The sequence below is a fragment of the Gobius niger genome (genome assembly GCF_951799975.1).
Source record: "Gobius niger genome assembly, chromosome: 20".
NCBI classification, from domain to species: Eukaryota; Metazoa; Chordata; class Actinopteri; order Gobiiformes; family Gobiidae; genus Gobius; species Gobius niger.
The window spans coordinates 15,414,182-15,428,626 of NC_136871.1; the positions used below are offsets into that span (position 1 = coordinate 15,414,182).

General features: G+C 43.6%; 1 protein-coding gene across 1 annotated transcript; it reads left to right on the forward strand.

Moving 5' to 3' along the window:
* Positions 1–13,101: 13,101 nt before the first annotated feature.
* On the forward strand, positions 13,102–14,226 carry id1 (inhibitor of DNA binding 1, HLH protein). The gene is made up of 2 exons (XM_079578896.1): positions 13,102–13,578; positions 13,692–14,226. The coding sequence occupies exons 1-2, from the start codon at positions 13,216–13,218 to the stop codon at positions 13,725–13,727; spliced, it is 399 nt and encodes a 132-aa protein (XP_079435022.1). The 5' UTR covers positions 13,102–13,215; the 3' UTR covers positions 13,728–14,226.
* Positions 14,227–14,445: the final 219 nt, after the last annotated feature.

A 14,445-nucleotide genomic window follows, 5' to 3' on the forward strand; every position in this document is an offset into this window, starting at 1 on the left:
AGATCATCAGTAGTGCGCATTATACTGGAGAATTAGTATGTGAGCACACACTGAAAGATGAACTACTAACCTAATACAACACATTTCATCATATGTTTGTAGCAAGAAGAGAACTAGACTTCCTGTAAGCATATGGAACCGTGATCAATCTCAGCGAGGGCTTGGCTAATGTTATCAGTAAAAATTAAGTTTCTACACAAAATAAGCTAAATTTTGCTCGCCAAATTGCGGTGCCAGAAATGACCACAGATTTGGATTTGTTTGGCAAAATAAAATAGCCTGCATGATTTAAAGCGCAACCAGATGGTGCTTACTGGCAATAACAAGAACCGCTAAATTCTACAAGCTAATAATGAATAAAGAGGAAAAAAAACAATCCTCTACCCTGTGTGGAGCGCTGAAAAGCACTATACAAATATGATTGCCTTCCAAAGAGTGACTCAGTATGAGATATCACCTTGTGTGTCAGGCAATGCACAATTAGCATGCAATAAATCCTAATGATTCCGTTAAGTAGCGATGCCAACGTGCAAAAGAGATGCTGATCATCAAATTGTTGCAGGGAAAACAGTCATAAATCAGATGCACGTTGTTTGCTAAAAAGGAATAATACCTGTGCGTTGCAATGATGTGCAAATCGTCTCTGGCTTCACAACTGAAACACTATCTTAACGCCTTAGATAGAATCTGGTAAGCAGTGGAGCGTACAGTCTTTGCTCACAACTTTGCGTTCATGTTTGTTATAAACAAAGTGGATAGGGGGCAGCTGCTGGATGAATCATAACCCTGACACACGAACGTCATCCTGGGTGGGGACACTTCACAGGCTTCCTTGTTTTACAGTTGGACACAACAAGTGCACGGCATCCTAGAAAGAGTCAAGGATCTGCTGACATCTGCAGATAAGGAAAGTATGGCTACAACGCGATGAGGTCATTTCAAAGAGACCACAGACATGTTCCAATTCAAAAATGTGTTCATCATGTCAACAAGATGAGTTTCTGTAACCAGAACTCAACATGAATTACTTTTTTATTGGCAAAAGTCTCCTCTACTGACCAGGCCCGACCTTGCTTTGCTTCTATGATGAGATTGGGCCTTCTCAAGGTGGTACGGGTTGATGGAGAATGTCAAGGTGCATCTTGTCTTAAAGGGTGAGCAATTTTTTAGTCTACTGGGGGGGTAATTCACAGTTGTATGAAGCTATGACCAGGCAATATGTGCCAATGTCCTGAACCTACTGCAAATGTCCTGTGCATTCTCCACTGTCATAGATTTGAGAACTGTTCTCTACTTTAAATGTAACAGAACGTTGGTGTGATCTTTGATGACAGGTTGTATGAAGATGTTATTTGGTGTCAGATATTGATCTCTTAATGCATAATATTCATTATATTTCCACATAGTGTTCTTTCTTCATGATGTCATTTACTTTGTGAAGTGCACCAGTCCCTCTCGCAGCAAAACAACCCCACAGCATGATGCTGCCACCCCGATATTTCACAGTTGGGATGGTGTTCTCAGGCTTGCAAGAGTCAACCTTTTTCCTTCAATCATCAACGTGATGATGGTCATTATGGTCAAAACATTTTTTTTTTCTTCATGTTTTATTCCTGGCAGAGTACCTTCTCAGCCCATATCTGTACGGGACTTGTTTCACTCTGGATAATGACAAACTCTCCAGGTTCAGCATCTTCACCGGGTCTTTTGCATTTCTTCTTGGGTTGATATTCACATTTCAGACACAGCAAGTTCATCTCTGGGACACAGAACCCGCCTTCTTTCTGATCTGTATGATGACTGGACATTTCCATCATTGTTTGAACCAATGAATCTGAATCTTCAAGTGTCTTGAAATTCTACCCAAGGATGAACCAGACTTATGCTTGACATCGTCATCTGGGCTTTCTCTTGTTTAAAGGTATAGTATTCTTAGTGTATGTAAACTTCTGACTTTGTGAAAAGTAATAATTCTGTCTCTCATTCTTCCGGAATTTGACAAATAGAAATATTTTTTAAATGTCTAATTAACCTAGGAAAAATAAAAGTTAATTCTGGTTTCATGTCAGACAGTGAGAAAAAAAGGCAAATGTGTATTTTTATGACATGTATGTAAATATTTGGTTCTCACTATAGGTATGCACTACGCAGCCACTCAAAACCTAAGTGGGGAACAATTCCTGCTGTAACCCTGTTCATTGGAAAGAGGGAACAACAGTACCATGAAACATATTAACGCAGCTGTTCCTCTCTATTTTCCTCCTGTCCATAAAATTGGGGAACATACAGGGTACAGAAAAAACTTCAGAACATTTACAAAACAGGCCCCAGAAATCCAATATTTTCATCAATTATCATTCTATGTTTTGGACCTTATTTTGATATAACAACTGAACTCTGGTATAAACAGTGCCAGGCGAATCGGTTTGAGTGATCCAAAAGTTACAGAGAACTTTGGCTTGTGCTGTACATGTTTGATCAAGTTTCACCAAACATTGATCTTTATACAGGATAAACACACACAGCAAAGTCTAAGAGCAGAACTGGCAAAAGTGCTGAGTCAGTGTCCTGCTGTGGCCTGACACAGCTGACAATTGACTCCTGAGGGAACAGCAGCAGCAGTGATGATCCCAGCGATAACAACAACAGCCTCATGTGTGCATGATCAACACATGACTGGGACGGCTGGGGTTTCGCTCTCGTAGCTGACTAACACCCCTGTGCGAGGAGTGGAGGAGCCAGTCTTTCGGGGAAGAGAAGAGAGTGAGTGAGCAAGCGGTGCACCTGCCTGCCTCTCTGTCAGGATAACACGCTGACAGGAGGGAAGGTGAAAAAAAGGAATTTCCAAGGACGGCAAAGATGTTGTGAAATCATAGTGCGCATGTGGCCGGCCCAGCTGCGCAGGGAGTGAGTGGCTCCATGTGTAACGGCATGAATCACCAGTGGATTTCTTCACAAGTCACATCACACCCTTTGCCTCTCCCCTCCCTCCTCCTGTTTTCCATACCTTGCCTTTTCTCATCGCAGGTGCAAGCATGAAGCAAGCTGACTAGATTATTCACATGTGTGCTTCCTTGCCTCCCCGCTCTTGCACATGTGCGGACAAACGGACACTCTCCAGGATCACAATGAACAATGCCGCAGCCATCCAGCCGCTTCATCAGCATGAGGTCATGTGGCACATATGACACTTCCTGTTTGCTGATGTTCCACTACAGCGCAGGTGGCTGAGGCTAGCATTCCCGCAGGGCTGTGAAGTGACATCTCCTCTGCACTCGTGTCCTCGGACAAGGCCGGGAAGATCACATGAATCACTGGGTTTTACCATAGTGGTTCACATGGAAACTTGTGTATCATTGCTAATATTTTTGTGGTCGTAGATAATAAAGTATTGGTAAAAGAGCTGGGAACAAAATAATAATCAGAAGTGTCTTACACAAATGATGGAGCACAGTGGGCATACACTTAAAGGCAAAAATAACCTCCCTCTGCCTGTGCCCAAGGCCTATAACCATTCAACATTAGATCATGAGACCTGACCATAACCAGTTAACCACCAGTTCATTGTGAAATCTCAAACAATGTATAAAAGGAAAATATTTCAGTGGTTGAAAGATACAAAATAAGAATATATTAAAGGTATAAATTGGATAGCATATTGTTATACATCGCTGCTTTTTAGTAGATACTGCATCTGTACTTTCTACTTCACTAAAGTTTTTGAACTGGGAAAAAAAGAAGAAACAAAAGATTTTGTTTTGTTTAGTTTTGGCACAGACCTGCTGCAGTTCAATATAAAATCTAAAGAAAAAGTAGCCCTGATAACAGCAGAATTATACATAAATAACATAATAACAGATTTATTTTTCATCCTGTCTTTGATTTAAGACACAGCAGACATAACTGTGTTTTGATCCTGTTACACATTTCCGTTTTGTTGCACTTCAATATGTAGACATAATCAATTGTATTGTGTAATAATTGTGCTTCTTTTATTGAGAGCCCCACTTTAATGGCTATGATAAATGTTTATAATTTGACTTATGGGTACAGCGGAACAATTTGCTGTTTACTGCTCAACCCAAATGCAAAATTTCCATTTAGAAATTCTGACGTACAAGGGACCTATCCGTTCCATATTCACTGCATTCATTAATCGCATACATTATTATGTCTCATACAGCAGCTGTAGAGCCCGACATCACATTTAACAAAACAAAACAAACTCTGTTTATACTTTTAAAAATTAGAGGCAGCATTTTATTTGTCTTATGACGCCTTACAGGACAGTAACAAGGCAATTGCTGATAGGTCTGGCTATCACTTTACCTCCACAACTGGAGAATGGGACTTTCAAAGTGTCGACAGCTCTATTTGTCAGAGCTCTGGCTGATGTTGGATTGGCAACTCATGAATGTGTCTTTAATGCTAATTGAACGGATAAATCCAGAATGAGCAGGCTATCAGGCAGTGTCCTACGGGGCAGTGGTGTTATCCTCTAAGTCCCCAAGGACTGTTCACTGTTACTCTGTGTGGTCTGCCCCCCCTCCATGAGTGGACCATGGATAAATTTGGGGGGCGGGTGGGGGGGTCTTCTCCTTGTCGTTCTTTGATATGAGAAGTACTGAAATGGAGGAGTGGATAGAAGAGGGACACAGTGAGTTAAGGCTGGGTGGGGTGAGCTGGGGGGCCACTCTCCCTAGTTGCCAAGCGAACGCCATATGGGCAGCTCACTGGTGTTACTGGGGGCCCGGGGCAGTTCCCAGAATTCACATGATAATGAAGCCTGGGGCCATTGAGAGTGCTGGCCTAAAGCTGGCTCTAAGAGCTTTTGATAGCCCCCAGCAGCCTGTAGGCCTGCCCACCCTGGACCGGCAAGCTTTCCTGCCAGGCCCAAACCACCTGTTTGATTTTCCCAGGGCCCGGCCACAGCAGAGGCAGCACAGAGAGGGGACAGGGAGGGGCCGCAAAGGAATGTCTCTGAGTGTGTACTTCCCATTTACTTCCTCTTTATAATCCTTCAGCCCTCCCCTCACGTGCACGCTCATACGCACAAAACATAACCAAGACACGCACTCTCCTGTTGACCTGTCCCGCTTTTGTCAGTGCTCCCTGAAACAATTCCATGGAGAAGAATGAAGTTTGAAAGTAGGGCACCTTCTGCTGCCTCCAACTTCTACACAAGGAGATTCCTGGAAGCGGGTCCCGGCGGAGAAAGAAGGGTGCTTGTCGCAAACTGCTGGGTTGGACGTGGGAACCAGTAGAGGTATAAGTATGGACAGGGTGGCATCAGTGGGAGGGTGGGTGATGAAGAGACACCCCGGCGTGAGAGAGGGCACTTGTGGGGGGTCGATGTATGTTTACATGAAGGGCACATTCCTTTATCGTGAGAATGGCGAGTCCATCCAATAACAGCAATACAGACAGGCCAGATGGCAGATGGCCTCCTTTGTTACAGTAAGCAACATGTAGGTCTTGACTAGGGGTGTGTGTAGACTATAGATCAGGACATGGACAGAATAATACAAAAGAGGATGACTGAGAATTTACATCATTTTAGCCACAAGCAGCCTCCATAGAGTACTGTACGCTGTTACAGTATAGGGTAACAGTCAAACCAGTAATTATAAATGTCTTGCAAGAGGGATTTAGAATTCAATTATCAAATGCAACTATAGTATGGTTTTAGGGTCATAGTATTAATCACACACACCGATATAAAGCTTGGGCTTAGAGCATACAGAGCTATAAGAGTTCATTTGCAAAAACAGCTATCTCCGTTTTGATTTTGATTTGATTTTTAACGGTTTGGATTTTTGTTGCTGTACTTTAGTGAACACTTGTGAAACTAATGCTGTGTGGAATTGATTAAGACCAAGTGACTTATGGCATTAAAATAGCTTCTAAACAAAGAGAAAACAAGCTGTTGTTGCTTTTGTCAATGGCACTTATTTGTTTTCGCAAATTAACTTAAAGAAGTTACTCTATAGTTACAGACTATCAACCCAAAGTTCAGTAGGTTGCAAACAAGGCAATCTTCACTCAAGACTTATGGGCTTTTATATATTTGTTTGGCCTATATCTAACAATGCATAGCACTTCTACAGTTGCAAATAGTTGCTTACATTTCAGTGCACACTCAAAGCAAAGAGAGTGAAGTGTCTTGTCCAAGGGCACTACAGTGATTTGTAAGGCCACTAGCAGTCAAACTTTGGGTCATAGTGGGAAAAACAACAACAAACAGCAATACATTTTTGTTAGACTTTTCAAATTCAAAGTGTTTGAAAGCCAGTTTTGAGTATCTGTATGACATTAAGTACAATTGTGTAATTACTTTGAACTATACCTGACATATTCTCAATTCATGATTCATTTTCATTGCTGCATTTGTGTGTTTGTAGCTGCTTTCAGCATACTGGTTGCCTTCAGGGACTTTCAGTTGTGTATTTATTTCCTGTTTTGCAACATGTAGATCATATGATACGCCACTGGCAACAAACAAGTATTGCAGGAGTCCAAGCGCCAGGTGTGCAGGTGTGACAGTGCGTGTACTCTGCGGCTACCTCCAGTTCCCGCTGCGTAGGCGGGGCGGCGTTCCTACTATTTAACCTGAAATGCTGCCTTTGCTGGGGGCTAAACACCTGCAACACTCTCCCTCACTCACTCACACGGTTGGAGAGAGGAGAAAAGACGGGGGGTGGGGGGGATACAGGGCACACCCTTCTGCCTTTGCATTTGCTAACAGTCACCTCACCTCACGGCGTCTCTGGTTACTGTAGTCCCCTGGCTCTTGCTGCCTCTTTTAACACATTATTGAGGTCAGGTGTTCAGGGGACATATGCATAGAAAACATGACAATAACTCTGCTGTAGCCCCATTCACAGTGACACGAATGCACACACCTACACCTGTCGCACCTGCATGACCCTCTGAATACACACACAAATTCCCACACCCAACTCAATTAACTTCCTCTTGCTGTTAGGCTTCTATAGAGCTATAACAAAAAAGAGAGGGAAACTTGAGCATGCTCAGATCACAGCCAGGTACTGTTGAGGTGGGACTTTAATGTCAAGAGTGTCAGGATAGAGAAACAAAAACTCATCCGCAGCACAATCAAAACAAAAGTGTCAAGCGCAATCTGTTCACTGTCAATGGTGGCTCTCATTTGTCAGGGCCCATCCAGGACGGTGGTTCTCAGGCAACTCGCACAATGCCTGGTGACAAACAGCAGCACTCTCTCCTTTGAGCCCTGCCTGCCACCGGGAAGCCCATCTGAAGTATTAATCTTTGGGTGGAAGGAGTGGAGGAGAGTGCTCAGCCATTGTCCCCAGGCCCAGGCTATCTGAATGGGGCTTTGTGAGTGCCCCAGCTGCCACTGTTCGCGCTCCATCTTTGGGCTCTGGCTCCCATGTCCCCTGGCCGCGCTGACTGGACGCCTCTGTGCAGCTGTGGGGATGTGCGCGGGACAGAAAGGTCAGGTGACACACCATTTGTCTCACACATACAGGGATTTGCTTGTCATTTCAAAGTGTGCCATTCAGTTGCCATGGAATCTGAAAAAAACACCAGAAAGAGTGGCTACATTTGGAGTTGTTAAGTTGTTCGTGTCCCTTTTTCGGACCACAGCTATTTGACCATTATAACTACCTTGTGTTTACCTTACAAAGGAATGCTCCAGTGTTGATAGACAGTTGAATTCATATGGGACATGCTCTTCGCACTTTTTCTGATCGGTTTGTGTTTTCACAAAATCATTTATGTTTGATTTTCAGACCTGTTCCAACATATTCTGACGTTATATGTAACGTGTTGGAATTATCATAATGTAGTAGTCTCTACATAAAGTATTGTATTAGATATTAGTCTCTTGTATAAGTGGTTCCCAGAAGCAGTGGTGGCAGTTACTTGTTTGCTGTCCATCTCTGAGCTCCTCCACATTTATCTGAGGCTCCAGCTGAGAACAGCTGGTCAGCCCTTCTGCCACCAGTGAACTGGGCCCTGCTGGAAGTCCCCTCATGAGGAGGCCCTGAGGCTGAGACAAACAGACGACCCCGTCCCTCTGACAGCTCACTAACGAACAGGCCTCATTAGGCCCCATACACTTTCCAAAAGGAGCAGCCATTGTCCTGATCCAGTGTGTCACTGCACAACCAGGACAATGATCACCTCTACAGGTTGTGAGGTAATGGTTCAGCTAATGTCAACCTCTTATTAACCTTTGTAACATTGTTGTAAGCAGTTCTGAGAGAGTGTGTGTGAACAAACAAACAAACGTATCTTGAGTTATTGGTCATTGGGACATAGAGATTTAACCAGGCTCACAGTTAAGTTAAACATACTCATCCTTTTCCGATCATCAAGCGGCGTGGACCTGATGGTTGTGCAAGTGGTGGCAGGGGGTGATCACAATCTAAAGTATTATTACATTTGCAACAATTAGCAACACTGTCTCCCATTGAATATTCCCCTATAATCTTCCCAAACCCAAAGCAGTGAAAACAGTGGACAGTTCTCACCCCACCTCACCCAACACAACCTCGGCTCCCCCATACCCCGCAACTAAAGCTCTCTCTCCAGGCAATTGCCACTGGAGTGGAAAGTATTCCAGTGCACAATGCCTATGGTCTCAATGGGTGCTTTAGCATGCCACCAGTGCGCTGTCACCAGCAGATGGGGAGCTAATTAGAAGCCATTAAAGGGCTTTGATAGTGTGTGTGGGAACCAGGCGGAGGGAGACGGTTAGAGGGGTGGAGTGGGGAGAAGCCACTCAATGAACGCATATTTACTAAGTGTTGGTATCCCATGTGATAAAGCTGTGTTTAGGAATTTCGAATTCACAAAAGATGCACAATCATATTTTACCAGACAGTAGTCATAGTTCAACCTTACCTTTTCCTCATACCCCCTAGGTCCAAGAGCAGTAATTTACACTCACTCTAACTACAACATAGGAAACCACTGCTTCTCAAGACTCTAATCCACTAGCTCCTGTCCCATCACGGAGGATTTCAGATTCTGCTCAGCACAAACTCTTCGGATGTACACATGAGCAGCACTGAGCAATGCCAACTGCTTAAACTCGTATTGTATGTCCCTCCCAATCAGAATAATGCCTGGTGATCTGCATAAGCTCCTGTCCCAATGTTTCAGTCCGGGCCATAACATGAATTTAAAAGCAAAGTTTTGATGCCGCAAGCAAATAAAATGCTACTAAAATTAAAATTAATTTAAGCAGCAGATCGAAGATATTAGTTAACAAAATATGCTAATTGTAGTTTCAAGGTGTTTTTATATTTATAATTTCAAGGTGTTTTTATATTTTTTTAATTGATTGAATTGATGACACATGAACTTGTACTGTATCTTCCTAAGCTGGTCCTATGCTCTTACTACAGATAAACCCCCACGGCTCTATTGCCTACACAGTGAACCGTCGCACAACAAGCCGGGTGTCCAGGCTCCAGCCAGTCTGCACTTGTGATGACACATGGGTGAAGCAGGGCTCCCACAGGAAGTGACTCCCAGCCACTGGCGGCTCAGTCATTACACTGCCCAGGGAAGTGCCAAGGCAGGCCACACCAGGGAACACCGCACCAGCAGCCTGGCCTAAACACAAATACAGACACAAAGTCAACAGATTTCAAAATACTCCCCGTAGCATTCCTGAGGGGAACACCAAAATGTTCAAGCTGTCACTCAAATGCTCTATTACAGCAGCGCCGAACTGGGCTGTCATTGACTTTAAATGTATATGACTATAAAGGTTCTGGTTTTGATACACTGTATCCTACATTACCTCCTGTTATCAGTAGTTTACTTAGTACAGCATTTACCTAAAGCCTTCTATTCATCACTGTCATTTTATGACAGTTGTCTGTATGTGCTGCCAAGAGAACATCAGAACATCTTGAAGGTGCATGATTTATGTAGTCATCAAGAATGTTAAACTTTACCTGTTGATACTCCACTCACAACACTTGAGATAAAGCATGACCAACTACATATAGATTATAGGGTCTTGACATACTGGTCTCATTAGTCCTTTAATAGCATCAACTAAGGGGAAATAAAAGATGCTCCAAGGTCCGTCTGCACACAGTGCACAACATTCAAGGCACAGTTCATTGAAATGTAAGAGGAATATGATCTATCTATATACTAATTATTGAAAAACTGTTTTATAGCAAATAGTTTGTATGTTTACACTGCAATAAGAGCCACTGACACCCAGAGCCAAACAAGACAGTTTCCAATTGGATTATTATAGTGAAAAAGTTTTGAACAGAGTGCCAGAAGTCAATCATCCAGGAACATCTGCAGTGAGATCTGACATTGTTGTGATTTGTTAAATGCTTCTGTAACTCCCCACACCCTCCTTCTCCCCCCCTCCCCCCTCCCTTCTGCACTCTCACACACCTGTGCACAGGTGTGATCATTATCAAGCAAACAGGAAGAGCCTGACTGGGAACTGGAAACTAATCCTGCAGATGGCCTGATGTGTTTGTGTGTGTGACTGTGTGTATGTATGAACATTTTCAAATGCTAAAAATGCAAGATAGAAGATACCACACATTTTTTTTCCTTATTTCTATAATAATTGTGCAGTGGTGGCCTCTGTCTAAGAACACATCTAATCTGTTACTATATTGGTGCTTTTCATGTTTCAGGAAGTAGTATGACTCCTTCTCATTGTCCTCTGTGCAGCCGTAGAAGAGCAGCACAAGTGAAAAGCATTGCTGGAATGTCCTATTTCCTTCAAATGAACACATGCACCAACTTTTCCCCTTGTAGCTTCCTGTACTTTGCTCTGGCGAGTTATTTTCTGTAGAGATAAAGAGGGCGTATTAGCTGATACATTTCCACTTTGACAAATGGAACAATTTATTGTGAAAAAACTTGGGGTGGTGATATAGCTGGGAAACATTGCATTCTACGTAAAGATAAACTATTTTATGCAGATGTTTGAAATGGACTTGAAGGTAGATTGTTGTGATATCATCAAAACCATTAAGAATAAAAGTTTGAGGGAAACATCAGACATTCTTGTAATGGACTATGGGAAAATGACCCTGTGGCTGCATACAGAGGGCAGTAGCTCTGGGACAGGCCACCAGTTCTGTGTCAGTTCAAATCAAGAGCTAATATGTTTCACTTTTCTGCATGATCTTGCCCGTGTCTTGGCTCTCCCTTTGCCTTGATGTGCTGTAAACAGGCTAAAAAGGGCCCAGCTGTGTGGAGTTATTGTTGGTGTCAGTAGGAAGTGCTGATAGCTTCTGCAGCGGAACAAAAGCTGGATGAGGGGAGTGGAGGGGTGCTCCAGACACTGTGGCTCCAGCCTAGATTCTCTCCCACAATCCCAGCACCGCACTCCTATTGTTCTGCCCACCAGCCCTCCCTCGCTCCTCCCCCCGGCCTGTCAGCTGCGACCTAGGACACAGGGCAGAAAAAGAAAAGGGGGAAAAGTTTAGAAGAAAAAGTGAAAGAAGAAAAAAAACTTTTACAGGCTACAATAGTACATGTGAACCGTAAAACGGAATTTTACAACAGTTTATTATTTGAGCACTATAAAACTATTGCCCGATACAGTTAAAAACAAACTTGCAAATTCAACAAAAGTAGGCTATAGGAATTTAAACATCCTGGCCTTTTCCACTTTGCCCCTAGAATAAAATGTAATAATGTTGAATAAATAGGTAATCTATAATTTATATATGATCAAAGTCTGTCGAAGTAAGCTAATTCAATTAAGATTTGTAGCAACAAGCAGCTTAACACGTGGTTTCTATAGCCTCGGTTTCCAGAGTAAACCTCTCTTATTATGTTGAATGCAGCTCCTTGTAAAGGTGACTGGGGGGACATCTGTAACAGAGGCTTTGTGGAGGAATGCGCCGTTATTGCAGTTAAATGGCGCCTACTGTGTGTGTGCGTACTCGCGCGCGCACGTGCGCTGTGCAGGTGCGCGGGACTGGCTCCCAGGACTCCTCGCGCTGTGCAGGTGAATGGGGAGTGAGTGTTTGACGTATCCATGGAGACCGCCCGAGCGGCGCCAGGCTGACAGGCGTCAAGGCTCGGATGAATGGGTGACGTCACCGCGCTGGCGCCTGCCAGTCTGCTTAGGCTTGTTTGGACAATCTGGGGGAAGATTCAGAGCAGAGCGCTGTGATGTGAGCACACAAGACTGAGCACACACTGCAAAAACATGTGAAGGAATCCGTGAAGCGGAGAGACGACTAAAAAGAACTTGATAAAGAGGAAATGTCAGTAAAGTAGAGAGGATAGCTGCAGTAGTCTACAACTGTCGCCCGCATGATGATACACTTTTAGGCTATTTGTAAAAAGATTACTCTGCAAGCTTGGAGACTCGTTTGATAGCTAACATTTATTTTTGATAATTGTGACTAAATCGCTATTTAAAAAACCCACACTATGCCTTTGCAGAAGTTGGAGTGTTGAGTGTTTACTAAAAAAAATGGTTTTTGCTTAACATGAGGTGAATTGACAGTCTGAAAACTGACATAATTCAGTCATTAAACTGCATGCCATCTTTCAAATGTATTAATGCTACTTGATTGTATTAAAAAGGCATAATTTAATTGACTTTGCACCAATTGCACACAGCCCACACATAGGGATCAAAGTGGTTTTGACAGGCTTCTGTCCCCACACTCACTTTACCTTTATCCTGAATCAATGATTTGTGTTGTCCTGCACATCTGCAGTGGCATTAACTCTGGTGGGGAATCTAGGGCACTGTAGTCGCCTAATTATCATCAGCCATTCATTCTATTCACGCGGTCCCATCCCACACACATTCTCAACAACCCTCTGTCCCCAGGCCATCTACACCTGCAGAGTCCCCAAGCTATGGACAGCTGGATTCCCACATATCACCCATAAAAGACACACATTTGTTTCCATTTGTAACGCCATCCCTAAAACAGATTGTAAATCCCGATAACCAGGCAAAGGCAGCGATTGGCTAAGAACACTTTTGTAAGCCAGCCCACCGCTGCACACGCAGACATCTTATTGGCCCAGCTTCTTCAAACAGGACGGCTCCAACGCGCTCACTGTGCGCACCCCTATAAAAAGAAGCAGATGCACCCATGTGGACTTCGCGAACTGTCAACATTGCCTCAGCAGCATCTCTAAGAAAAGAAAACTGTCAGCGCTCTTCCTCTTTTTGGAAACTTAATCGACTAACGAACCACCATGAAGGTAGTTGGATCTACGTGTGCTCTGAAGACCAAGGTGGGCGGCGAGGACGTGGTGCGCTGCCTCTCTGACCAAAGTATGACCATCTCAAAATGCAAGATCCCACTGCTGGACGAGCAAATGAGCGTGTTTCTTCAAGATATGAACAACTGCTACAGCAAATTAAAAGAGCTGGTGCCTACGCTACCCACTAACAAGAAGGCGACCAAAGTGGAGATTCTTCAGCATGTAATCGACTACATCTGGGACCTACAGGTTGAGCTGGACGAGCCCGAGAAGAGCCGTCAGCACTCCATGACCGGCGTACCACGGACGCCCCTCACAACTCTTAACGCAGAGCTGGCCAGCATCTCAGTAGAGGTAAATATATGTTCTATGGCACTGGCTGCACACACGCGTAAAAGTCTGTGCGTAATGGTGATTGTACGTGCGTGAAAGTGCTCTTGGACTAATTTGTATCATGTTTCTTGCAGAATGGATGCTCTGATGACAGAATCATGTGCCGCTAAAGTGCCGAGGCTCCCCCTGTCACCAACCACGGCGAGTTGAAGAAAAGCAAGGCTCAAGATGGGTGCGCTGACTTCAGTGCCCAAACCCTTGAACTGTGTTGGGACGTTTACAACTCCCACAAAGCTAGTGTTATGTGTGGACATTTTTGGCGAGAACCCTCGATTGTTCCGAGGGTCCCCAGAACATCACCACAGAAGATAAGAAGACGTAGATGGACCAACACTGTCCAAATAGACTGGGTTAGCCCGGGGACCAAGACAGATCAGTGCAACCAGCGTCGCCTGTGTGTTAGTTTGAAAGAAAGCTAATGTTTCTGTTACGCTCTTGTATTACATGTAAACCTATAGAGAACTTTTGTAAAAGTATTTAGTACATTTTCTCAGAATTCTGAGTGACAAACTGTATTGTATATTACAATGCCATTACGTGAACATATTGTTTTCTTAATAATGTAAATTGTGTTTTTATTAAAACAAGACAATTATTTTTAAACATGAACATTTGTGTCACTGATGTTTCTCGGTTATAAGCAACAGTATAGCAGGCACATGATATGATGTAATTGATATGCAATAACACAGTGGTTATGGAGTGGTTCTAACAGCTACAGGCTTATGGCCCTGACACAATTAGGTCTACATGTCTCTGGCCATGTTGTGTTGTCATGACTAAGGGAGTGTAAAGTTGTTGTCACCTTAGCGTCACACATAGCCTACA

Excerpts from the sequence above, each read along its gene's own strand:
- id1 (XM_079578896.1), top strand. The coding sequence starts at position 13,216 with ATGAAGGTAGTTGGATCTACGTGTGCTCTGAAGACCAAGGTGGGCGGC. Across the intron at positions 13,579-13,691 it reads TGGCCAGCATCTCAGTAGAG|AATGGATGCTCTGATGACAG; the intron begins GTAAATATATGT and ends TGTTTCTTGCAG.